At 39.6% G+C, this 25,000-nt stretch overlaps 3 protein-coding genes across 6 annotated transcripts; 1 reads left to right on the top strand and 2 right to left on the bottom strand.

Moving 5' to 3' along the window:
* Nucleotides 1–1,207: 1,207 nt before the first annotated feature.
* Nucleotides 1,208–4,757, bottom strand: LOC110165711 (heme transporter hrg1-A-like; the record flags this gene model as incomplete). The annotated part of the gene is made up of 2 exons (XM_055147888.1): nucleotides 4,342–4,757; nucleotides 1,208–1,509 (listed from the first exon to the last, which is right to left on the bottom strand). Coding segments are annotated over exons 1-2 (432 nt in total), but the record flags the coding sequence as incomplete, so codon positions are not given.
* A 1,442-nt stretch (nucleotides 4,758–6,199) lies between these two features.
* Nucleotides 6,200–12,732, bottom strand: LOC129407264 (uncharacterized). 4 transcript variants are annotated; one of them, XM_055147867.1, is made up of 5 exons: nucleotides 12,370–12,732; nucleotides 10,517–10,697; nucleotides 8,610–8,802; nucleotides 8,085–8,119; nucleotides 6,200–8,004 (listed from the first exon to the last, which is right to left on the bottom strand). In XM_055147867.1, exons 1-5 carry the CDS (start codon nucleotides 12,602–12,604, stop codon nucleotides 7,023–7,025), a joined length of 1,626 nt encoding a protein of 541 aa, XP_055003842.1. In that variant the 5' UTR covers nucleotides 12,605–12,732; the 3' UTR covers nucleotides 6,200–7,022. The 4 variants fall into 4 exon arrangements, with proteins under 4 accessions (XP_055003842.1, XP_055003846.1, XP_055003857.1 ...); XM_055147871.1 differs by having other exon boundaries at nucleotides 12,427–12,732; XM_055147882.1 differs by having other exon boundaries at nucleotides 11,614–12,731.
* A 1,465-nt stretch (nucleotides 12,733–14,197) lies between these two features.
* On the top strand, nucleotides 14,198–23,345 carry phf13 (PHD finger protein 13). The gene is made up of 5 exons (XM_020930894.2): nucleotides 14,198–14,598; nucleotides 15,475–15,576; nucleotides 17,843–18,025; nucleotides 18,329–18,716; nucleotides 19,729–23,345. Exons 1-5 carry the CDS (start codon nucleotides 14,554–14,556, stop codon nucleotides 20,007–20,009), a joined length of 999 nt encoding a protein of 332 aa, XP_020786553.1. The 5' UTR covers nucleotides 14,198–14,553; the 3' UTR covers nucleotides 20,010–23,345.
* Nucleotides 23,346–25,000: the final 1,655 nt, after the last annotated feature.

Raw genomic sequence — 25,000 nt, 5'->3', positions numbered from 1 at the left:
TCATGTCTTGCTGTGCACTGCAACACTGGAGGGGTCAGAGGAGAAGAACAGAGGAGAGGGTCAGAGGAGAAGGACAAAGGAGAGGGTCAGAGGAGGGGGTCAGAAGAACAGAGGAGAAGGACAGAGGAGGGGTCAGAGGAGAAGGACAGAAGAGGGGTCAGAGGAGAAGGACAGAAGAGGGGTCAGAGGAGAAGAACAGAGGAAGGGTCAGAGGAGGGGGTCAGAAGAACAGAGGAGAAGGACAGAGGAGGGTCAGAGGAGAAGGACAGAGGAGAGGGTCAGAGGAAGGGGTCAGAATAACAGAGGAGAAGGACAGAAGAGGGGTCAGAGGAGAAGGACAGAAGAGGGGTCAGAGGAGAAGGACAGAAGAGGGGTCAGAGGAGAGGGTCAGAGGAGAAGAACAGAGGAAGGGTCAGAGGAGAAGGACAGAAGAGGGGTCAGAGGAACAGAGGAGAAGAACAGAGGAGGGGTCAGAGGAGAAGGACAGAGGAAGGGTCAGAGAAGAAGGACAGAAGAGGGGTCAGAGGAGAAGGACAGAGGAGAGGGTCAGAAGAGGGGGTCAGTAGAACAGAGGAGGAGAAGAACAGAGGAGGGGTCAGAGGAGAAGGACAGGAGGGGTCAGAGGAGAAGGACAGAGGAGAGGGTCAGAAGAGGGGGTCAGAAGGACAGAAGAGGGGTCAGAGGAGAAGGACAGAGGAGAGGGTCAGAAGAGGGGGTCAGAAGCACAGAAGAGGGGTCAGAGGAGAAGGACAGAGGAGAGGGTCAGAAGAGGGGGTCAGAAGAACAGAGGAGGAGAAGAACAGAGGAGGGGTCAGAGGAGAAGGACAGAGGAGAGGGTCAGAAGAGGGGGTCAGAAGGACAGAAGAGGGGTCAGAGGAGAGGGACAGAGGAGAGGGTCAGAGGAGAAGGACAGCGGAGGGGTCAGAGGAGAAGGACAGAGAAGGGGTCAGAGGAGAAGGACAGAGGAGAGGGTCAGAGGAGAAGGACAGAGAAGGGGTCAGAGGAGAAGGACAGAGGAGAGGGTCAGAGGAGAAGGACAGAGAAGGGGTCAGAGGAGAAGGACAGAGGAGAGGGTCAGAGGAGAAGGACAGAAGAGGGGTCAGAGGAGAAGGACAGAGGAGAGGGACAGAGGAGAGGGTCAGAGGAGAAGGACAGAGGAGAAGGACAGAGGAGAGGGTCAGAGGAGAAGGACAGAGGAGGGGTCAGAGGAGAAGGACAGAGAAGGGGTCAGAGGAGAAGGACAGAGGAGAGGGTCAGAGGAGAAGGACAGAGAAGGGGTCAGAGGAGAAGGACAGAGGAGAAGGACAGAGGAGAAGAGGAGATGGAGCAGAGGATACTCACATGCTTTGGTGTGGATTGCGATGGAGAGAAAGGTGATAAAAGCGATGACGGCGATGAGGGAAAACACGGCTCCGATGCAGAAGAAGAATTTGAGTCCTTTTAACCAGGTCCTCCAGAAGTCCTGCAGGTACATGACGTGAGTGATGAGAGTCCACAGGGCCAGCACACCTGACAGGGACAGACACACGACAGTATAAAAACATGAAAAAAGCACAACTAAAACTACCCACTTCACTAAAATGTACTCATGTATAATTAAGATTTTGTCCAAATTTAACCAAGTTTAGACTCATTTGTGAAGTTTATTATTTCACTTCCTGCTTGGACAAGGGCAAATGACATAACTCCATTACTTGTGTTACTGTAAACAGGCCTAAGATCAATAGTTCTGATTTGACTAATAAACATAAATGACAACAGTTTTATTCAGTTCAATAAAGTGTCAGAAATTGTGAGTTGTGCGTAAACTGTCAGTTGGATGGAGTGGATGGAGTTTTCCTGTTGATGACACAGAGGCAGAGGGATTCTATTTATAATTCACCCACATTTCCTGTATTTTTGTACTTTTCTTCACTGATGTAAAACTATGACCAAGTAATAATTACAGAAACATGAAAACGTGTTACTGGTCTGTTTGTGTCACAGGTCAGATCTGTGGAGAGGCTCACAGTAACAATGTGTGTTTTTTACGTGGTATTTTTGAGCTGTAAGTGATTAAATGCAGGATAGGCAAGTTAACTCCTTGTACTTTTTGAAGTTGACAGTAAAGTTTTGGTGGATCAGTTAACACAGCGATGTAACTGTGATGAAATGCATTCATTGTGCAAAATAAGCACAGTACAAGAGCTCCTCCTCTGCTGACAGTGACGCTCTGAGTCCCGTGTGAAAAACGGTCTCTATCCAAAGTGCTGATGTCACTGTTACTCAAACCTCTTCAGTTGAAATCATGACACTGCGTTTTTCAAATCTGAAGAGTCACATTTTAGTTTCTGCTTTTTATGAAACTTTGACAAAAAAACAAAGAAAAAAAAAACGTGACACAAAGAATGACTGAGCAGAGGGTTTCACACTGAGGTCACATGACTCAAAGATAAGATTTCAACAGCAGCTGAATCTATAAAGTTTGGTCTATAAACCAGTGATTTTATAATGAAGTTATTTCTCCAATTCTGACTAACATTCTCCATGTATCTGAGTAAAGTGTAAAAAAAGTGAATCCGCTGTGAACTGTCTGCATCTAATTATTAAGTTTTAGACTTTATTGTCTGAGAATCAGGAAGTGTGAGGTTTGCATTCTAGTTGCAAGAATTTCTGTGACAGGAAAAGGTTTAGTCCCTGGTTAGCCCAAGACTAAAGCGGTGCTTACTGGGTGTTGGGGTGTGTGCCCGCACTTGGTTTAGTCTTTATTGGGCTCAGTTTAGTCCCGGTCTAGTCCTGGTCTAAACTAACAGACTTATAACTGTGAAGTCTTTTGAGGTCAGACATGGAAATATGATCATCCCGAGTCAAAGTCCAGTTCATACTAAGCCTGAGTTACATAATCTAGTCAACCATAAAGACAGACTGTACTCAATAGAATCATGTAATATTGGCCTATGTGTACCGACTTCTCTGCAGAGATGTGTAGAGATAATTTTAAACAACAAACTCTGAGTTATACATGTATTATCTTGCTGATTACTGCATGGTTAATAATGGATGTCCAATTAATGTTTTATTATTATTATTTATTATATTCTGAACTTGTGACACCATCTTGGGGCACATAAGAGAATGTTTTTTCCTTTACAGACCATCTCATCAGTGCAACCCTGCTTCAGTCACAGGTTTGAAGAATACAGCAGGACATTCCCTGAGCAGGCTCTGACCATCATTTTAAAGGCCTACCCTGCCCTCACTGGAAACAGGCTGAACACTGAGCTGGGCGTCATCTGCAGCCAGGAGGAACTGAGAGCATTTCAGGGAGCCGTAGTTCTTCTGCAAGTCTTTGCTGAGGGTTACATGTTTTTCAGGAGTAAAACTGTTAAAAATGATCATCACCACACCCATGACCACTGCAAAGGCTGAAAGGTGCTTCTAATCCTTTAAAAGAATTAAAACATTTCTGAAAAACACCATGGGTCAGGACAAACTAAACGCACTGGCCATGCTGTCTCTGGAGAAGAAAATGATCACTGGAATAACATTACAATACAAACAAGTTGTGTCTGATACTGTTTATCAAGGGAGTGATTGTTGTTTCTTCTGATACTGTTTATAAAGGGGTTGACAAAGCACTAATACTGTATATAAAAGAATGCATCTTAAAAATAAATGTCTTTCTTTAAAGAAGCCGTCACTGTTCTGAAGTGACCGCCATCGTGAACATGGAATTACAATAAACTCATATTTTTATGGGTATTATGCAAAAGTGCCTCTTGTGAGCTTTAAACCATGTTATAATGTTGTTACATCCTCAAAAACAGACGTGGATAGGATGTTTGAGTTACCCTTTATTATCAGTCTGTCTACATCTCCAAAACTCAAAATGCTCTATTACACCTTGTGATGTCATGAGTAGTTTTCAAGTGGAACTCTTTTTCCTGTAATTCAGTAGAGATGGGCAATTCCAGAGTTAGACGTAGACAAGCTTTAATCCTCCACAAGGGACAGGATTTGGACAAATATTTGGAGCTAAAATTAACCAAGCGATTCTGGTGAAGGTGTGTGGAAGTTTAAAAACGCAGTGGAGCGCTTCCTGGATCACTTCATGACATCACATTGTGGAACAGTGTTTTCTGTTTGAGAGAAGAACTCAGCCTAAATGTGCAGGATTTGTGTGTGAAACATGTGACTGAAACAACAAAGCTGCAGATGTTTTTGATTGAGAAACATTATAACACAGACCTGTAAATATGGACACTTTAAACTAAATCTTGATAAAAGGAACTCTTAAAAAACATGTATTTACTCAAAACCAGCTTAAACTCGCAGAGAGATGTCCAGATATCTTGTGTTTACCTGAGAGCCCTCCCATGGCTGCGGTCCACGGCTGGCTGTACGCAATGTTCCAAACCAAAAACGCAGAAAACCCCACGAGCGCACCCACGGACGCATACCCAATACTCAAATACGTCTTGTTGATCGCCATAATCACCAAAAATCACCCAAAACTACCGCAAAAAACACGAGAGAAGCGAGCCGAGCCAGCGCCGAGGAGCCAGAGAGATAAAGAGCATTCAAAACAACTGCATCCGCTGCGTAAAACACCAAATGGATCAGCTTAAGAAAAGAAAAACGAGTATAAAATTGACTAATGCATGCTAAAAACCGCACAATCGTCCCTAATCGAGACGAAACACGTTATAATAAAGATGTTGTGGTTCTCTTCAGTAAAATATGCACATCGGGTTTACGTCAGACGCGAGATAGGTGTGGTTGCCAGATTGGAACGGAAGATCCAGCCTCGTGGAGCAGATAAACTTTGAGCTTAATTACACTTCCATGATAAGTCACTTTAGCACATTAAAGTGTGGTTAAAAGGATTGCTAATAATATACCGGAATGTCTTTTATTTTAGATTATATGCCATGCTATTAATGTTTTAATAATAAATCAAGCTAATAGCCTATTGATTGGCTTTCTAATTTCACATGGTCAGTATTTATTGATATTTGTACAATTGTAATTAACCTACTTGCACTGACAGTTTTGCTCTGTTCTGCCCATACTGTAACTATTTATACATGTGTTATATTTTAAATTGTACATCTAAAGTTTGTTTGTTTGTTTTTTACCTTCTTTTAATGCATGTCCTTATTTTTTATTTGAACATAGTTTATATTTATTGTTGTCGCACCATAACGCCAATGCAAGTTCCTGTTTGTGAATTTTTTTCCCTGACAATGACAATAAAACATGGGTTCAGCTTCCTGTTATTGATGCTTTGCTCTGACATCAGGCTGGGGCTGTTCTACATGTACTTCTATGGCAGAATGTTCAGCAGTTACCATGGTGACACAATAGCAAAGACTATTAGACTTTTACTACTACAAGAAAAAAAAAATTAAACAACACACAACAAACAGGCTGATGGTAGTGAACTTGTGACTGTAATATTATTTATTTAACAGCACAAATATGCTTCCCTGTTGAAGTTTAAATAAGTTTGTTCTTTCTGGTCAGACTGTGTTAAAACTAAGTTTGAACAAAAGAGCATCAGACAGAGCAGAGTTAGAGCTTTCAATAAGTGTCACACACCAGGGAATGTCAGACAACAGATATATTCTGTTTGAATTGGTGAATTGCTGTCAGTGTCAGTGATCCTGACTTTTCATCGTTCTGAAACTTATGGATTCTGATATAATTACCATTTTACTAGACACCATACTTTAACTACAACTTGATTACTATATAGAACAGTGTAACAGTACTCTTACTTGAGTACTATATAGAACAGTGTAACAGTACTCTTACTTGAGTAAAAGTTGTGCTTCTTCTTCCCTCTGTAAATGAGTCTAAAGTGACAAAAGTTTTATGTGACAATCTGAAATGATCTGAACATTTGTGTGTCTTGCAGCTCCTTCACATGATTTAGTTTGTCTCATTTTTGTGTCTGTTTGGAAATAACAGATTTTATGACTTATTTCATCTTTTGTCTTGACCCAATTACATTAACTTCAAATTCTAAATCAGATGTTACGTCCCTGCTGTTTCTCTTCCTGAACTCAGGGAAAACAACTATATACATTTTATGTTTTCTTGGATCACAACTTTGTACTTCTACTCAGGTATTATTTTTGAAGTAGTGACAACAGTATTGTAACTAAATACACACTGCCTAAAAAAACTGGACTAAATTTAAACATTTTCAAACATGTAAAAAAATAGAGCTTTATTATGAACTTACAATGTACATACATTTACTTTGTACAAAGGTTGACTGAATTACTTGAAGGATTTTACCATAATCAGTGCCCTGCCGTTTTAGTTAGTTTTGGTCCAAAGTGAGGCAAACAAGTATAATTTGGCAACCAGAGAAACATGTGGCTGTCCAGCTGAGGAGAGACAGCGCCCTCTACAGGGGTTAAACAGAAAAGACAATAACACTGAAATCACACTACAACTGTCAGAGACATGACTTCAGAGAAATGAATTCAGAGAAAACATTTACATTGCACAGAGTTTGTGCTATTTAAAAATATCACTGAATCACTTTAGTAGGAACTAAAAAACAAATGTCCAGGTTTAGTGCTGATTCACAACCGATCCTGGTTTAGTCCATAGTCAGACATTTGTAGACTTTGTTTAATTCAGTTTTTAACCTGATTCAGTTCAGAACATGATAATGGACAGAATGGAAGAGATGTAATCCTGCCCTAATCCTTAGTCCTGGTTTAGTGTTGAGTATCATCAAAGACCATAAAGATTTTGGTTGGGTCCAGTCCTGATTTTTACTTTTAGTCTAGGTTTAGTCCTAGTTGAGTTTTGAAATTGAAGAATCTAAGAAATTCCTGTTTTAGATCTGATTTAGTCCTAGTCAAACTCAGTTTTGTTCCGGTCATTCAAATGTGGAGGAAATGAGAAGGAAATCCTAGTTCAGTCCAGGTTCAGTCCAGGTTTGAGTTTTATTTTTTGTCCTTGTTTCAGCCTTAGTTTTCCAGTTTTTTGTCTTGGTTTTCGCCCTGGTTTCAATCCTGGTTTTAGTCCTGGTCCAGGTTCTGATACAGGTTGGGCAGGTAGTGTTTGAAAAAGAAGGCGTCCATTTTGTGTTTGAGTGTGTTGATCAGCGCTTCGTCTCTGTAAACTCTCTGAATCAACATGTCCTCTCCACAGAACAGGAGGAGGTCACACCACGCAGTCCCCGTCACCATCAGCTCCCCCTGAATGTGCCAATAAGTGGGAGTCCAGGGGTTTAGCCGAGGCGTACCCTCTTTACACACCATATATGTACTCTCAGTGAAGCTGCGCAAATGCTCACACTTCACATGTAAAATCCCAAAGGAGATTTCCTCATTGGGATCATACACCAAGCCGTGTGGATGCGCCGCGATCCAGGGAGCGCCTGGATGCACTACAACCCCACACGGATACCAGTTTACACAAATGAGCTGACAATATTCACGCACAGCTTCCATCCGTAGCTCCTTTTCAATAGTCGCTTGCTTACACCGGCGTTTACCGCGTTTTAGCTTAGCCACTAGTTTTTCTGCGCTACCTTCTGCATCTTTAATTGAAAATAAGTCTTTAAAACAGTCGAACAGTCGTCCATTCTTAACACTGCTGGTGACTGCTTTGTCTTGGCGAGTAGATTGTTCCAGTGTATAAGCAGCCTCCCATGTTAGGGCCATGCTGTTGATGATTCCCAGTTGGTTTTCCAGTAGAGGGGGAATGGTGGATGATGGGACCGTGTGGCTCTGCAGGGGGAGTCGAGGTTGTGGAGGAGTATTGTCTAGTGGTTTGAAGTCTTTCTTAGAGGGCAGAGGGTGATGGTAGGAGAGGGGGCATCCTTTAGGGACTTCACCCAGGGCACACTCCACAAACTCCACGTCCTCGTCTAGCCCCATGAGCGTGATTAGGGGGCGCTGTTCTGCTGGCATGTCTTTATAGAGTTCAGTCTGGCGAGAGATAAAAGCCTTGTATTCACTGGGAGTGGGGAGAAAAGTGTTGTCCGGCTTCTTGAACCTAAAAAGAAGAAATATTTTCACATTAAAAGGTCATTTGAAATGTCAGTAAGAGAAGCAAATTGATGAAGTGATTCTGACCTTGGACATTCCAGCAGAGTTTTCTGTGGCGAAGGCTGGAGAATAAAACATCATTAGAATTCTACCAGGAGGACATTGTGCTTGAAATCTATGACACCTGTAAATTTTTAATTATATACAATAGATTGATCTAAAACAACTAAACAAGTCCGCTGACTTCCTAAAAAGCTGCATGCAGTTGCAACTCTGCTGCATCGTACACATATCACAGATTAAGAAAATTAACTTGTGGAATGAAGTAAGTACAGAGCAGTGTAAATAAGCAATTAAAGATTGCTCCAGCATGCACAAGGCACTCCAAATACAAATCTGAGCGTAAATGTTTAGGGGAAAACCACTAACATGGTTAAAAGCTCTGAAGAGTTTATCCTGCAGAATAGGTCCACTTTAAGCTGATATAGATCAAGCCCTTCCCAAAATATCAAAATATCACTGTGAAATATCGAATTATGGAGGATTTACTTATTAGTTTTGTTGTGGATTAGTAAAACATGTAACATAGTCATTTGTGTTGTTTTAGTTCACCTCTGTCTCTTGGGATGTACTTGGCTCTTGATCCTCTCTGTTTTCATTGACCTCCTCTTCTATCTCTTCCTCCTCTTCATCTTCACCATTTCCTCCCTCCCCCTCTCCATTTTCAATGTTGTCGTCTTCGATCACTGACGTTGAAGCTGAAACTGCGGCCGAAGAGCAGGGAGTGTCACTCAGCTCTAAAGTACTGGAAAAGAATTTCAAAAAGAGAGAATAGATTAGATTTTTTTTTTTTTTTTAAAGTACCATCATTCCCTCCACAAACAACACACTCTCCCCTAATTGTGCATAAAAACGTCTAACCCTGTGTTTAGATCTGTACAAACATGCTCTGAAATGTGATTCTTACATTAGTTTGTTAGTTCAGATTTCAGTCTTTTGGTCAATTTTGGCACAGACCTGACTCATATTTGGCCTGGTGCAGGGCTTCTTCCTGCTTGTTTCCAAAGAAGTGTTGTTCCTTTGGCTAGAACATTCTACAGCATGGCATAAAATATATCTATCTCCATGGAAAATGTTCAGAAGTTTAGTTTAGTTTCATTCCATGGAATCAAGCAGCTGACTCCTCCAGAAAGTTACAAACTGTACATTTAAATAAATCTAAAAGTGTGAGATCAACTCTGAACCACACAATGTATTTATTGTAAATTGTGTCAAAAACATGTCTTGTCTTGTAGAACCAGTCTGTTGTTCAAAGAGGTCATCAACAACTAGTGGCGCAAAAAACTGAGGAATCATTTTATTAGTTAGACTTTAATCTGAGCTTTGTTTTAACTCAACCTGACCATAAAGAACTGACTTAGCTGGAACTACAACAGGTGAAGGTGGTTCAAACAAATTAAAGTTCTAGATAGTTTATCTCCTAAGTTCTTAAGTGAGTCTACCCATGGAAAAAATAACTTGAACTGGAACGTTTTAGCTTGATTAGTAAATGTTTAGGGGGAGCTCAAGCTCGACCTTACTTTGGCTACTGGTTACACATGAATTTACTTGATTACTTGAATTTTTTTTTTTTCAGAGAAAACTTTTTAATCTGAAACTCTCTCAAAGTTCCCTTTACAAAGAGCCACAGTCATTCTTAAGATGTCTGTAAGGTGCCTCTGTTTGATGTCTAAGTCAGAGGAGCAGATATTTGAAAGCAAATAGTCCTCACGTGGCCAGGTGCTCCGCGTGTTTCTCCATTGTCGTGTTTATGATGTATTTTTATGGTCACATTTTATATAGCGCTGGTCACATTTTCGGTCACATTTTTATACAACACTTTTCCACCTTCACACACATATTTACACACCAGGGTACGCACACACTAGGGGGGAGGTGGGTTAAGTGTCTTGCCCAAAGACACAACAACAGCATTCATCTGTGGGAGCTGGAATCACACCACCAACCTGTAGGTCAATGGACAATCTCTACTCTACCAACTGAGCTCCTGCCGCTAAGAGACTAAGACAAGTGCCGCCATCACTTGGGAAGAAGTCATAAGCTTCTGGCAGAATCCCAATAATCAGAAAGGATCATGGGATTGAAAAGATTCTTTCACTCTTCTCTGAGTGGAAATCACTGAAGAAAAACAGCAATAAAACCATAAAGCAATTATACAAAATCAAAGCTTATTCTGTATTCAAATTTTCATTTAAATACACTGTATTTATCTCTTATACAAATTTGTCATCATTTAAGACTGTTTTTACAAGTAACAATATGAACGCCAAATGATGACTCTGAGCAAAACTTTTGTGTGCTTGAGCTACCTCTAAATATTAATCAATCAGGCTGATATTTTACATGGAATATTTTTCACTCAAATAAAACAATGGGAGGAAAGAAGTTTGAAACTTTAAAATGTTTAAAAAACATTATTTTGTGGACCACCCTAATACACCATGGTAAATGTGAGAGACCTGTGCGAGTTCAAGATGCAGATGGTCTCTGGCTCGGTTTTGACCTGGTCCATGACGTCATCGCTGATCACACACTCCGTCTGCTCCTCTTTGAGCTCCATCAAACCGGTGTCAGAGAACACAGCTCTGCTCTGAGCTCCAGGAGCGCACTCTCTGAGGGCTGGGTAACTGGAACCCACATCTGTAAGGAGACAATTTAGGTCTGATTAAACTGTAATGTAAAAGGACAAAAACGATTTATATTTGTGGGATAAAATTGTCTATTATTGGCAAAATTTTTAGGACTTTTTACCCATTCAAAAGATATAACTTTTTTTAAATTGCAGATCTCCATGGCAAGGTTTTGGGTCATAGGTCATATTTTAAACCCATCAAGGAGCGAGAAGGAAGAAGACTTGAGGTGCTAAACTAATCCAAGAATCTCATGTACTTCAGAACATGTTTGTAGAGGTCTGGACTACCCCTCAGCCAGCAGCGTTTACACAGAATAAGACTCCAATGGAGACACAGGGAGCTCCACTGGCCAAAAAAATAACTGGACACAGAACACACACAGGACATTATGATTTGAATCGATTTTGATCACAGTCAGAGCAAGATTGATGGTTTGTCAAATGGGAGAAGCTCTTTACATTTTCATTCTTATCATATACTATTATTAAAGAAAATGTAATCCACCTTAAATTACATTTGTAAAGATATCTAATATTAATCAACCAATGCCCTGGCCCCTGCTTTGCAAGTAACAAAATCAGGAGTAATCTTGTTTCATAATAATCCTCAATGTCACAAGTTTACACAAGATTATTAAAAATCCAAATTAATAGAATGAATTTGATTAATTGCCCAGCCCTGCATCTGACACACATGAGGACATCTCAGTACATGTTTGCAGACATCTAAACTACAGGGTTAGTAGATTTTACACAGATCCAAAGGAGACAGAGTGACATAACAGGACCTAAATGACCATTAATATCCTCATTTCAGTTTTGCAGCAAATACATATAAAGTTAAATGATTTGGGCTTATACCATATGTAAAGGGTATTCAAGTCACGTTTTGAAGTACTTTTTGAGTACAGTAATCAACATTACCTAAAACACAGGGCCTGCACAGACCGCACAAATTAGAAGTGTGCAAAGCCTGCTGATAAATCCAGTTTAGTTCCAAAAAAAAGTTAATGACTTGGTAGTAAGTAGAGTAGGGTGACCAGACATCCCTATTTACCTGGGACAGTCCCAGTTTTGAGCCCTGTGTCCCGTGTCCCAGCAGATTTATACAAAACCACTGATTTGTCCCATTGTCCCAGGTGTCCTTATTTTTGACCAATTTGATTCCTACCAACAGTTAAGAGTGGCACAGACTGCCATTTGTTTCAGTAAACTACAGAAAAAAACGCTTAAAAATGACCAAAACACAAAGAAGATGTGACTATACTGACTCACAGATTAATTGTGAATGGGCTCAGTGCAACAATGTTCTTTAATTACGCACTCGTTTCACAACTGTATTATTTTCAACCACCCCAAACCAGGGATGTCCCATTGGCAAAGACTTGATGGTTTGTAGTTTGAAGTAAATATAGTCTCTCAAGTAAATTCAGCTGGCTTCGCTGATTTCATTAGAAAGTACAAAATAATGGAAGTTACTACAGATGGTATAACAATGTAATTAAATTTAAATTGGATTAAGTAACATGTTAATTCCTGTTTCTCATCGTGTATCCAAACAGTATGCGTATATAGGTGCTGTGTGGAGTAGTAGATCAACCAAATACAAAGTAAATAATATATGCTATTTTTAACTAACTTAAAAAAAAAGATATATATAGCTTTAAAACGATTTGCAACCTTTAATCCTGTCTGATCCGATATAACCACATGATTGCGTATTTCTTAGCTCCGTACCGATCCTACAGAGATGCACTTGCGGTTGCAGCACTGACTTGAGCAGACTCTGCAGTCGTTTGTTTTCATCCTCGTAACATTGCACCAGATTTTGCACTTCGCTAAAAATATTGACAGCTACGGCGGTAAAACTCTCCGTGATGAAAGTACGGAAGTGTTCGAGAGGCTCCGTAGTCATTTTTGTTTGCCGTTTTTGTAGTTTTCTTGTTTTAATCCCTTTAATTCTTCGTTTATTCACGTGTGTGGGACAGAGGCTAACTATGCTAATGCTAACCCCGCGCTGGACTCGAACCAGCGGCGGAAGAGCAGCGGTTACACGCTGCTCAAGCGCGCCCCCCACAGGCCACACCGGGCCACTGTCGAAATCTGGTGGAGAAATTAAATTGCATTTTAAAGCGACCATATTACACGATTTTCTGATCTGTTCTAATGTTTCCTCATTACAAACACACCTGGAGTTGTGTTTTGTTTCATTCACATGTTTAACACACAAACCTGCAGATTCAGGACGAGTTCTTCTTTCAAACTGAAAACATTCTGTTCCACTTTGTGATACAGGAAGTGCTCCACTGTGTTTTTAAGCTCCATACACCTTCACTAGAGTGATTTGGATATTTCAACCCTACAGCTGCCAATCTCTACTGAATTAAAGGTAAAAGGAGTTGGAAATGTTGGAAATGCAGAACGACTAATAATAAAGAGTTACTCAAACATGTGTGAATGAAACAAAACACAACTTCAGTCATGTTTGTGATGAGGTACCAGCATTGTAATATCTTAATGCTCAAAGAGTCAGTTTTGTGTATTATACACGGAGGAGAGGTGTATAGGCCAAAAATGACATAATTGGAAATAATTGGGGAAAAAAAAGAAAAAAATAACTTTTGTCCAGTTGACAGAATTGAATAAATAAAGGATATGAATGATGAATTAAAAATAAACATAATCAAGATGATGATCAAGATGATCCCCACAACAGGGAAATTCAAGTGTTGCAACGCAATGTTCAAGAATAACTGGAAAATAGGAAAATTACATCAAAATTAAGATGATAGAAAGAAGAAATTATATTACAAAGGTTTACAACAGACAGAACCTAATACAACACCTTGTCAACAGAGTGGCTTTAAGGCTACAACACTCTGAATAAAGGGCTCTGACTTATTATAAATGGTGCAACTTATGGACAAGAACAAACACCAGATAAAGTGATTTCAGTAGCCTATATTTTAGTATTTGTACTTAGTGGCTTTAATTTGGTTCTCAGCAGTGCAGCATTGGGACAAATTACATAAATACTGAGGAGGTAAAATGACTTGGATAGATTGCACCAGTAAGATTTAAATTATGTTACAGTACTGCACATGATTACTACAAATAAATAAATGTATTATACATGTATTATACATTCTGGTCATAATAATGGAAACGTGCATTTGTCTATTATTTACATGCCTGTTACTGATTTATTTCTAAATTTATTTCCATTAATTTTGGCATGTATTTATTAATTTATTGTTAATTTATATTTATCTTATTACTTGTATCTACTTACTGCTACATTTATGTACCTATGAGTGTTTTTATTATTAAAGGGAGAGTAAGAAACACGTTACTCAAACTTTTATTCAAGTGATGCTCTTAATTGAAATAATAATGCCATTTTGAACAGAGCTACATATTTATTTTAGAATAACAGTGGCTGAAAACAGTACAAGATACAAAACCAAGAGCATGGCACTCTCTGTTTGGACCATCGGAGGGCGCATGGTGCTGTCCTTCTCCTCAGAACAAGATCCGGAGGAGACGGGCAGCTGTGACAGAAGCTCCCCCACAACACTCTACTGTACCCGGGCAGGACGAGCGGCGCGCATCGGTGCTACTAACTATCCTCCAGCCGTGTGCTCTGCTCTGGATACGCCTTTACAACCTTCAGGCGACGCCTTTCCTCCTTTTATCCACGCTTTGTGCACTTATTTCACCAATCTCCAGCGAAGGGACACTGTTGCTTCTAGTTTTAGCCACCGATCCATCGCTGCTAGCCTCTTCTGACCGTGTTTGGGCTCGCAAAACTCGGCTGTCACGTCGTGGAAGTGCCGCTAAACAGACCTGGGACATTCAGTGAAAATGGGTGACATAACCCCATCCACATCTCATACATTTCAACCCGAGGTAAGACTTTACTTCAACTATTCTTTTTTGCACGGCGCTGCACGATTTGACGCGGCTAGCAAGGCAAACGTCAACTTGTCATCCAGTAGCTCCCAATGCTAATTTTGACTTTAGCTGCACAAACGACACAAGTTTGAAGTAAGTGACATCGAGATTCGCTTATGCTATGTATTTACCTTTTATAATTGCTACTCGCTGTCCTAAATCAAACTAAATACTTTGTCAAATGTTTCACTTTATTGATGGATCAAACTAGACATTCCATCACCGTAGCCGCAATGCTAAAATTGACTAGCCTCGCATCACACACGCTTTGTGCCGAATTCGCCAATAAACTGCAAAACCAAACGATTGCATTTGAAAATGACCGTGGATATTTAGTGGTTTTGGTGCACACTTTCTATTTAATGTTTTGATTTTATTTGTCAATAAAGTTGGAGGAAGATACACCTCATGTTTTAGCATTAGCTTCAGTTGTGTTTTCATCGCTAGCATTATATTAGCTAACTTGGCAATCCTTGGTGGGGGTTGGTAGGAATTTTGTTTGACCTGTACAGAAACGCTCGTACCGTTTATCACAAAGCTTAAGACTTAAATTAGCATAACATTGTCCACATTGTCGTTTTGCGTGTCATTTTGCCTGGGAATATTGTTATTAAAGTTATTTTTGAGCATATGTTAGCTGCTACTATGACGCTACTGTCAAATCTATGATAAATGTGTGTGCGCCTGTGTTTTAATGACAATGAAGAGCTCTCTTTACCTTGCATTGTAATTTGTACAATAGTGACGTTAACGGTAGTTGTTTTAAATGTGTTTCTAGTTAACTGAGTGTTGAATTGTGTGGATTTGTAACGTTTGATCGTGTTTTGACAGGGTTTCAGTCCGCAGTATCGGAGGAGGAGGACTGTCGAAGACTTCAACAAGTTCTGCACTTTTGTGTTGGCCTATGCCGGCTACATCCCATATCCACAGGAGGTGAGTGAACGAACACACATGAGTGAATGAACACACATAAATATGTTTTCATATTTCTCATGTGTGCTCAAAGATTCTATTCTAAGACTTCTATTACTATTACTATTATTATATAATAACTTTGCACAGTCGACTGCGAGATAGAGATGTCATGTGTAAGTAGTATACAACAGCAGTAGAGGAACAGTATTTACATTATTAAGCACTAATGACAACAACTACTTTTCTTTGCCAGATACATCACACAACATTATACACTTGGTATTGATACTAACCCACAGTTGTATGTATGTCCTAATAGAGCTCGGTTTGTGACATCACAAAACAGCATTTTCAGTGAGCCTAATGTTAAACTAATGCAGATTTTAAGATGCTGAATATTAATCTTAGAGTGCATTCAGACACAGATGTCTTTACCAGAAGTGACCCAGTGGGTTGTTCCACTGCACCTTCGTTTACTTTTTAATGGTATTTGACTAGTATATCTAGGAGAGTTTTGCACTACTGTCCGAAATACAGTGGATTTCCATGGTTAAAAACATTTTTTGACAGAACACCTTAGTTTTTTTTATTGACATGGCACAGTTCTGTACACTGAACTTCAGAGACTGAAAAGACACTTTGCTTCACAAATGTTACAGAGTAAAGTGATGTTTTAATGTTTATTTTACTCATGTTTTAGTGTAGCACTTTTAATGTAGTACTTTCAGCCCAGTTAAGTCAGAAATAACTTGAATTAGTCTTTTTGGCTGGTATAAAATAAATGAATGAACATTGAATTAAAGCTGACCAGAATGTATCTCTTGGCTGTTGGCCAGTGTGTATTTTAGTTTCAGCACTTGTTTGTAAAATTCTCTTATACTGCTACTGGTCTTTATTTGTCCTGAGGCTTATCACAGATGTATTGACTTTGGTTGGTGCAAGTCTTCCTTTTAAACAAAAGTTGAGGTAACTGTCAATAAACCTCTTGGGTTATGATACAGTACATATTTTAATTTGGTTGCAGCTGAGACCACACACTCACACTATGAAAAAATACTATGAAAAATACTGTGGAACTGTGTAATGATTAAATCAAGCTTCTTTGTAATAATTATTTTCTACATATGTTGTTGTGTGTTTGTGCCCTTCATTAATTGCCAGAGAAGGCTTTGTAAACCGTTTAGTTTAAACAGTTTGAATTTAATCACAGGGGCATTATTTCAGGAGAGCTTTTATTGTTAAAGCTCAGATACCAGATATTTCAAACCACAAAGAAGGAGATATTGGAACTTTACTTGTTTCTGTTTCTCCCAAACCTTTTGTCACATTGCTAGTATTCACATGCATGAGTTTTAAGACGCGTAAGCAGCTTTAGAACAGGTTTTTCAGACAGAAATGAAGTAGATGGACCTCCCTCACAGCCAATCAGCTTTCAGCACAAAGCATCATATAGAAACATACAGGTTTGCATTCAATGGAATGTTTTATAATTTGATTTTACCTTATATTTACATTACTTTTCAAGAGAAAGTTCTGAAATGCAGTTTTAATTCTCTTTGTTATACAATGTAATGTAATTTTTATGAGCCCTGGTTGACATTTTTTAAAATGTTTTTTGCAGTACTTTGGAAGATTTCAGTTTATAAGTTTGTAATCAAATTTATAATCATGATTTCAATTATTGCGCTATTCAATTACAAACATGTAATGAAAAAAAAAAAAAACTTAATTACATTCTGTTACTATTAAATTATATAAGGTCTCTACCTTTCCTACAGGTAGATTTTTGACAAAATAGAGGTAACAGTTTGATATAATCATGCTTTCAGTTATGAGCCAATGAACTGTGACTTTGTTTTTTGGCATATTTGACAGCCGTATGTGTGGGTCACGATAATTACCAAATCAACTTTTTGTTCAAAATACAATAGATCGAACTTTTAGGGGTCAGTATTTATCATAGGTTTTTTCTTTCAATGAGGGGAAACTATTCCTATTCTACGATTAAAGTCACTATAGTTACAAACAAATTTCTAAAGTGTTTCATTCTGCTGTTTATCTATTGCAGTTTGTGGTTTTTAACTCATTCAGAGTATTTTTTGAGGATAACACTGCTGTAGGGTTTTTGTGTCAGTGGCATAAATTAGTGTCATTTTTATTGTTTATTGTCTATATTTTCTTCGATAGTGTACCATGCTTCAAAATTTGCTGTCGTGAAGGCCTGTCTATCTGCTTTCTAAATGAGTTGAATTTGAGTTACTTATATGCTCTTGTTGCCTTCCAGGACTCTCCCGTGCGCAGTAGCTCCAGTCCCCCCAACAGCACCGGCAGCACAGCAGACAGTGACGGCTGGACCCCGGGACCCTCTGCCCCCTGCCCCCCACGTGCCAACAAGGTCCCCACACAGGACCGTAACAGGAAGCGACCACAGCCAGGTGGCGCTCTGCCTGCACACCCTAAAAAAGAGGTCAGCTATACAGTCGGGAGCAGAGTGAGATGGTTAAATGAATTACACAAAATCAGCTTTAAAAAAAAAATAAAAAATTAAGCTTTGTACCATGTTATAACATTGTTCCCTAACAAAAACATGCTTGAAGAGGTTTTAGATGTCATCTATGCATTTTTGAGTAATTTAGCAATCTCTCCAGGGCCCTATTCAGACCCTCCTTATGGTTAGTAATGAAAATCCTTATGGATTCTCAATACTAAACCCATTATTTTACCCCAAAAAATTAAAATTGTGGCATAATCTTTTATTTTATTTTCACAGCTCACTGTCAGCTCCTTTCACCCAGACGAGCGCAGAAAAGTCGACAAACTGAAAAAGAAGAAGAGACGAAAGGAGCACTTACCTGGAGACACTCACTCACCTATACCTGAGCTGCAGTGCGGCCGACCAATCAAAGACGAGCCTGACGATGACATCAGCATCGCCCTGCCCAGCCCTGCCCACTCATCCTCGGGGTATAAGGAGGAGGGGGAGTTTCAGAGGGGGCAGTACCCGGGCGAAGAGAGGCGTGGGTGGGACCTGCAGGACGGTGTGGTGCAGAAGGTGGAGGGCTTGCCCAGTAACAGGACGGTGTTCAGACAGGGCAAACAGGTGGTATTCAGGGACGAAGACGGGTCTGGAGAGGACGAAGACATCATGGTGGACTCAGGTAGGCCGCTCACAATTTCCCAACATTCTGAAGTACAATATATTGCTGAATAAAATATATAGACAATAAACGATAATGTTGAAACTAATTCATTATCTCCCTAACAAACTATTCTAAATGTATAGCACTATTAAATATTGTATATATTTAACAATGTTTCTAACTTGACATGTTAAAAACCATAAGATGCAGTAGATAAATAGCAGAATAACACCTTAGTATTAGTTTGTATTTATCATGAGTGATGTTATGTATTCAAGCCTCTACAGCTCAAATCTAAACCTAGAACAATTAAATCACAAAGTTCCCAATGAGTTTTACGAAAAAGTGCCCACAACAAATATTGACCCGCCAACAATGATCGTTCCACCTAACTTTGAACTGATACAGTATTTATCATGACAGGCCTACACACACAATGCTCTAAACTTAACCATGGTATTCATGCTATTTCAGTAAGTAATAACATCTCCATGGAGACAAGCAGGTAGTGAACTTTCCACTAGTAACTTTACATTATACATAATTTAAGATCAACGTTTTTAACTGAATTTTTTGTGCTACAAATGGCTGAGAAAAACCTGACACACAACACACTTTGGGCTTTTAGAGCTGTTAACCATGTTTTCTCTTCAAATACATAAGTTGTGGTTTATTTCGTCTGTACATTTGTCTAGCCTGTATGGCATTTCACTACAGATCTCAAGTAAATCATGTCTAAATGTTTCTGAGTAAATACCATAGCGACAAGCAGTATCCCTCTACTAAATACATAATCGATTGAGTGACTAAAAAGGGGGCGTGGCCAAAGCTCTCACATATCTGTGTATCTGATCCAGACTAAAATCTCTAATCTAAATAAGATACAAAATGTCAAAACCCATTTCTATGGTGTTCCTTGTGACTTTTAAAAGCAGGATTAATGCTGAATTGCAGAACATTTTATAAACTCCCCTCTCCTAAACACTCTTTCTTTCTCTCTTTCTCTCTCTTTCTCTATGTCACTCTCCAGATGATGACTCGTGGGACTTGGTGACGTGTTTCTGCATGAAGCCGTTTGCGGGCAGAGCCATGATCGAGTGCAACACCTGTAACACCTGGATCCACCTGTCCTGCGCCAAGATCCGTAAGAGCCACGTGCCCGAGACCTACGTGTGCCAGAGCTGCCGGGCGCGAGGCCTCGGGAGGGCATCAGGGCCAGGGGCCGAGCCGACAGGGGCGGGAGGGGCAGGGCAGGACGCTCGCAGGTCCAACCGCTCACGAGTCGGACCCAAAAAGCACATGCTGGACTGAAGAAGGCGCCGTAGAGGCGCATGGGGTCAAAGGTGAACCCCAACCGTGGGATGGACTCGGTGCTGCCCCCTTCTGCCCCAGTTCAGGTCTCCCTCCTCCCTCCAAGTGTGAAAGTTGGGCCTCATAAGGAAATGTAAACCTACACAAGCAACATGTGCACAAATTTGAATTGTTCTTCCCAAAAGTATTATTAAACTGTGATAAACGGAAAACTGTTCTATTCAGATTAAAAGACAATTTAAATATTTATTTTTAGACAAATGCATTTTTTTAGAGGGAGCTTTAGGGTTGTCCAAAATTAGAAAATTGTTTACTAATCTATACTAAAACTAGAATCGAAACTAGAAACTCATTTGAGCAGGAATCAATAGTGAAAAAATCCCCAGTCAGCATGAAGTCTTTCTTTGAACTCTCACTGTTCACTGGTGCTGATTGTTTTCAGTGAGAGCTTCTACACTGATGAGAGCAAAGTTACTGCAAAATACCTTAAAAAACTTACATTCTTACTGTGAGTAGGCTCCCTTTCCACAGATTTTAGAGCTTGGCCTGGTGGCATTATCTGCTTGTCGCCATGAACATAGATGAGGTTAAAGCTATACTGTGTAACATGGCAAGGCAATAGCCCCCCTCAAGAAAAATTATGTAGCACAGTTTATAAAGCAAATTGGCTTTAGGCTTTTGTACTTACAAACACAAATGTGTCACTTTTTTTGTAATCATTTTAAAAGTTGTAGGTCTATATTACTTCTTTGGTCCAGTTTTCCCGCTCCTCCTTCTCTCCTCAAAACCACTTTTCGATTATGGACCTAAATCTAAGGACTTCCTGTTTGTCGGAAGCCATTTTGGATCCCAGTGACTCTGTGCGTACGGCAATCACACGTGTACGTCAACGTTTGTCCATAAACATTAGCATAGCAACAAGCCGCTAACATTTTCGGGGAGGGAGTTCTCATCAACGAACACTGGAACTGCCATAGAGAAGCCCCTCCCCCTTGTAACTGCCACCCTGACCCTGGTGCATGCTGGGATTTGTAGGAAAAAATGGTTTGCACTTTGTTTTTCACCTTAAGCTCTCATATTATACTTTATTTTGGCTTTTCAAAGTGAATGAAGTTGTTTTAGAACTTCAAATGTATAACATATATCCATATATTCTCCTGTTGGAAGAGAATGATGAAAGGGGTACGTTGAAAAGGCTATTTAGCATCACTAGCATTTCTAGTGTAGTCAGTGATGGCTGTGGTTCTAGTCCCGGGTTTTTAGTCCTGGTCTTGTCCCTAGTCCCTGGTTCAAAGTCGTATGTAATAAGGATGCCACAAGAGCAGGACTAAACCAGGACCTGGTCTTCTTGGCCAGGAGTTTAGAAGGATTTTAGCTGTAGACTTGGAAACTTGGCACTTAAAAAAAAAAAAAAAGACGGGACTAAACCATATGTGATGGATATGCCTCTGCAGACAATGAACACACCACAGTGCAGGACTAGGAAAAAACAGAACTTAAAATCCAGATAAGCAAAAGCAGGACTAAACCAGAAAGTAGACCAGAGACTAAATGTTCCCACTGCAGAGCCCACAAGAGCTGTACTGAACCAGGACTAAACACAGACTAAAGTTAAGACTAAACCAGGGTTTAAAACTAGGACTAAACCAGGACCAACTTCAACAAAACTGCTACAGAGAGATTTCTTTGTGGTTCAGATGTAACATTTGTTAAATTTTGAAAGCCAGTTTCGAATAATATGGGAGCTTTAATAATATTTTCTGTTTTAATTTAACGGTTGCTCTGGAAATGCCTCAATGTCAATGTTACATACAAATTGGTTCGAATTTTGATAAAAAGAAATGTGTATTTTGCTCAAGATGGTGCTGAAAGTTTAAAAGTATCATCAAAAAATAATAGAACAAAGTTTGTGAAATGTTTTCGTTATTTAAGATTATCAGCGTGGCTCTGAGCCGACACAAACCAATGGTCTTCCAGCCAAACACTGTCCAACTGTGGCAGTGCTTCTCCACTGGTGGGGCTGGGACATGAGGGGGAATCTTCTGAATACTGACAATATTACAGTTGTAGAATATTGATGCTTCATACATCACGCTGGGAAAAAAACAAACAAACAAACACTTTAAAGTGCATACAGCAGGTTTTCATGTTTTTCTCATTCTGACTTGGTTTGGTGGAATAGTATCTGGCTAATGTTTATGTGTGTTTTACATCAGATAAGCAGTGGTTTGTGAATACAAGAAAATACGTGGGGGGGAAATTACAGGAAGTAGAGCCTAGTTCTCTAAAAAGGAATCCATCTACCAATGTCATCAGAAAATGTCATCTAAAATGCAGAGACAATTCACGCAGCCATTGGAATTTATTTTTATTTGTCTAATCATAACTATTGTGTAACAAAGACATGTTTTGGCCCTAATGTACATTATGGTTGCTAGGTAACAGTTATGGATTTGCCTCTACGTATGTCACATCTGCTGCCTACATCCAACCTGGAAGTATCATTATAAACTTCACCAAATGTTCTGTTCATTTAAGTGTAATTTGTTAATTAGTTTTGTCCTGTCATATGCACTTTAAAACTTATGTTTGAGAAATCAACAAAGACACCAAAATGCAGGGCATTTTTGGGTCCGACTGCATGTGTGAAACGCCCTTACTCGCACTGAATTTAGATAATTCTGCCTGTAGTTTTATCTTTTAAAAATGTATTTTTCATGACACGTTGGGCCCTAAACCACCAGTGGAGAACCACTAGTTTGTCTTACATTTTTATTTGAATTCTTGTCTAAAAGTCATATCAAAAGCTAACCACCTCCCGTGTTTAAGTCTGCTAACAACATTGTCATATCAGTATTTACATCCCGGTGCAAAGGACTATGGGAGATGTATTTCTTGACACTTTTTCGTCGTAAACCCAGTGTAAGCTTTTCTTCCTGTGCCATTGCTGTTAGGCCTGTTCGTGTAGGTTTCTGACTGTTTAAAAGCCATATTCTAGAGTCGCTTACAGTAGACCCAGGGCTAGACCAGGCAGGTTTCAAATAGTTGAAAAATGTTCCTAAATAATATTAAATACTAATAAATAATGCTGGTCTGATAATGATTCTCCAGACGGATCTCTCAGGATTTGCACTTGGTCCCGAGAACAGGTTTGGGAAGACTTGAGTGTAATAATATTTGTGAGGAGGTCTTTGTTAAGTCTTTGATCTGACCCTGGTCCCATTTCTGGTCTTGATCCCAGTCTTTAGTCCTGGTCTTGGAGAGTGTCTAACTGTGGTGCGAGCTGTTTCTGTGAAACTATTGTAAACTATTGTAAATAAAGAGTTCCCATTTTAATGCTGTTGATTCATTTTGTGCTCATATGAAGAGTAACGCTGTGAACAGTGTTCAATGTGAGATCCAAAGCTGCTGTCTGCTCTGTTTACCTCATGTTTAAAGATTCTCACCTGCAGGGCCGAGGGAAGAGACCAGATCCACCCTTTTTCTTCTTCTTTAGCGCCCAGCCACCTGTGGATAAAATTCCCAAAAGACTGCACTCACGAGGAAAGCCATCTGTGAGATTTTTTACATTTTACCATTACAAAAAAAGGTTAACATCTGATGAGTTTCAGGCTGCAACTGCAGGGCTATAATGGCAACTAAAATATTAAATCAGTAAAACTTATTAACTGGATTACAATTTACTTATAAATAAATGATCATTATCTCATTTTGTGTCCGTCTCATGGACCCCATTCTTGGGCATGTCTCCTCCCTTTTGGGGCTAGAGATGAGACCCCAAATAATACAGATTACCATAATAAGAAGAGTAGACTAATCGTGGGTGAGACATTTTATAGAACTGTGATAATCTCCAGAGACTGGCCGTTACAACAGCAGAATGCAGAAAAGACACTTGAGGTTTCTTCTAGACCACTGTTGTTTTCACTCATAACAAAGTACAACTACATAAAAGTTGTTAAAATAGGGAACTTTTACACAATATTAAAATTATAATTAATAACAATTTTAAACTGTCAGCAACATCATGATACCAAATATTTATGAATATGCTTCATGGGAGTGCAGCATGTTGTTTTTTTGTTTGTCTCCTGTCCACAGCCAAAAGAGTCCCACCTGTACGAAAAGACCCATCCACACACAGGGACGTCTCATGGTTTTATTTTATTGCAGCTTTTACAGAATAAACAACATCTGGACATTTAGACATTTACAGTTTCACATGGACTGAAATGCACCAGGAGAGGATTCTGATCAGCCAAGACATTATGATCACCTGGGACTAAAACAGGTCTAATCCAAGATTTAAACCGGGTCTAAACCAGGACTAAACCCAATCATGTCTTTTACTGACCACGGCAGACTGGGAAAACCCCACAAGATCTGCACTAAATCAGGTCTAACCAAAGACTAAACCAGGACTTAATCACAACTAAACTAGATCCAATCCAGGTCTAATCAAGGACTAAACCAGGACTAACCCAGATGTAACTCAGGTCTAACCCAGGAGGACTAAACCAGGACTAAGACACCTGCGACAGATACTGGTTATTGGACCCAAATCCTAATTTTTCTGCTTCAATGTTAAATATGCATTTTGTACTCCTCCACTTGCTTATCTTCATGGATAATTTACTGCCTGGGATGTTCCACAGTGAGACATTAAACCTATCCAGACATCTTATTCAGTTACAGATGTTTTTATTGCTACAAAACACCTAGTCTCCACTGATCTGACCTGTAACTTGGCCTGGTTGAGTCATCAGTTTGTTTCTAGGGAGGTGGGTAAATTGAATTTGCATAGTGTGGGACATTCCAGGCAATGCAATGACCCATAATAACCATGGAGACAAGCAGATGACAGACCATCCAACAGAAAAGTTCCACAGTGCACATTTAAACATTTTTTTCCTCATAATGTTGTGGCTGATCCCCGTTACAGCACAGGGTCAAACTAAGGACCAAAAGTAAAGTTAGTGCAAACCATCTCT

Source organism: Boleophthalmus pectinirostris, unplaced genomic scaffold, assembly GCF_026225935.1.
Source record: "Boleophthalmus pectinirostris isolate CB_2022bp ecotype Guang Dong unplaced genomic scaffold, ASM2622593v1 HiC_scaffold_1102, whole genome shotgun sequence".
NCBI classification, from domain to species: domain Eukaryota; kingdom Metazoa; phylum Chordata; class Actinopteri; order Gobiiformes; family Gobiidae; genus Boleophthalmus; species Boleophthalmus pectinirostris.
Note: the sequence above shows the minus strand (reverse complement) of the source record. Positions and strands in the feature narration are given on the sequence as shown.

What these genes read in the sequence shown, in the direction of transcription:
- LOC129407264 (XM_055147867.1), bottom strand. Translation starts at nt 12,604, where the DNA reads ATGACTACGGAGCCTCTCGAACACTTCCGTACTTTCATCACGGAGAGT. An exon ending in TGCATCTTGAACTCGCACAG is followed by an intron (nt 8,803 to 10,516) that starts GTCTCTCACATT and finishes ATTCTTTTCCAG; the next exon opens with TACTTTAGAGCTGAGTGACA. An exon ending in ACTCTGCTGGAATGTCCAAG is followed by an intron (nt 8,005 to 8,084) that starts GTCAGAATCACT and finishes TCTTCTTTTTAG; the next exon opens with GTTCAAGAAGCCGGACAACA.
- phf13 (XM_020930894.2), top strand. Translation starts at nt 14,554, where the DNA reads ATGGGTGACATAACCCCATCCACATCTCATACATTTCAACCCGAG. An exon ending in CTCATACATTTCAACCCGAG is followed by an intron (nt 14,599 to 15,474) that starts GTAAGACTTTAC and finishes GTGTTTTGACAG; the next exon opens with GGTTTCAGTCCGCAGTATCG. An exon ending in AGACATCATGGTGGACTCAG is followed by an intron (nt 18,717 to 19,728) that starts GTAGGCCGCTCA and finishes GTCACTCTCCAG; the next exon opens with ATGATGACTCGTGGGACTTG.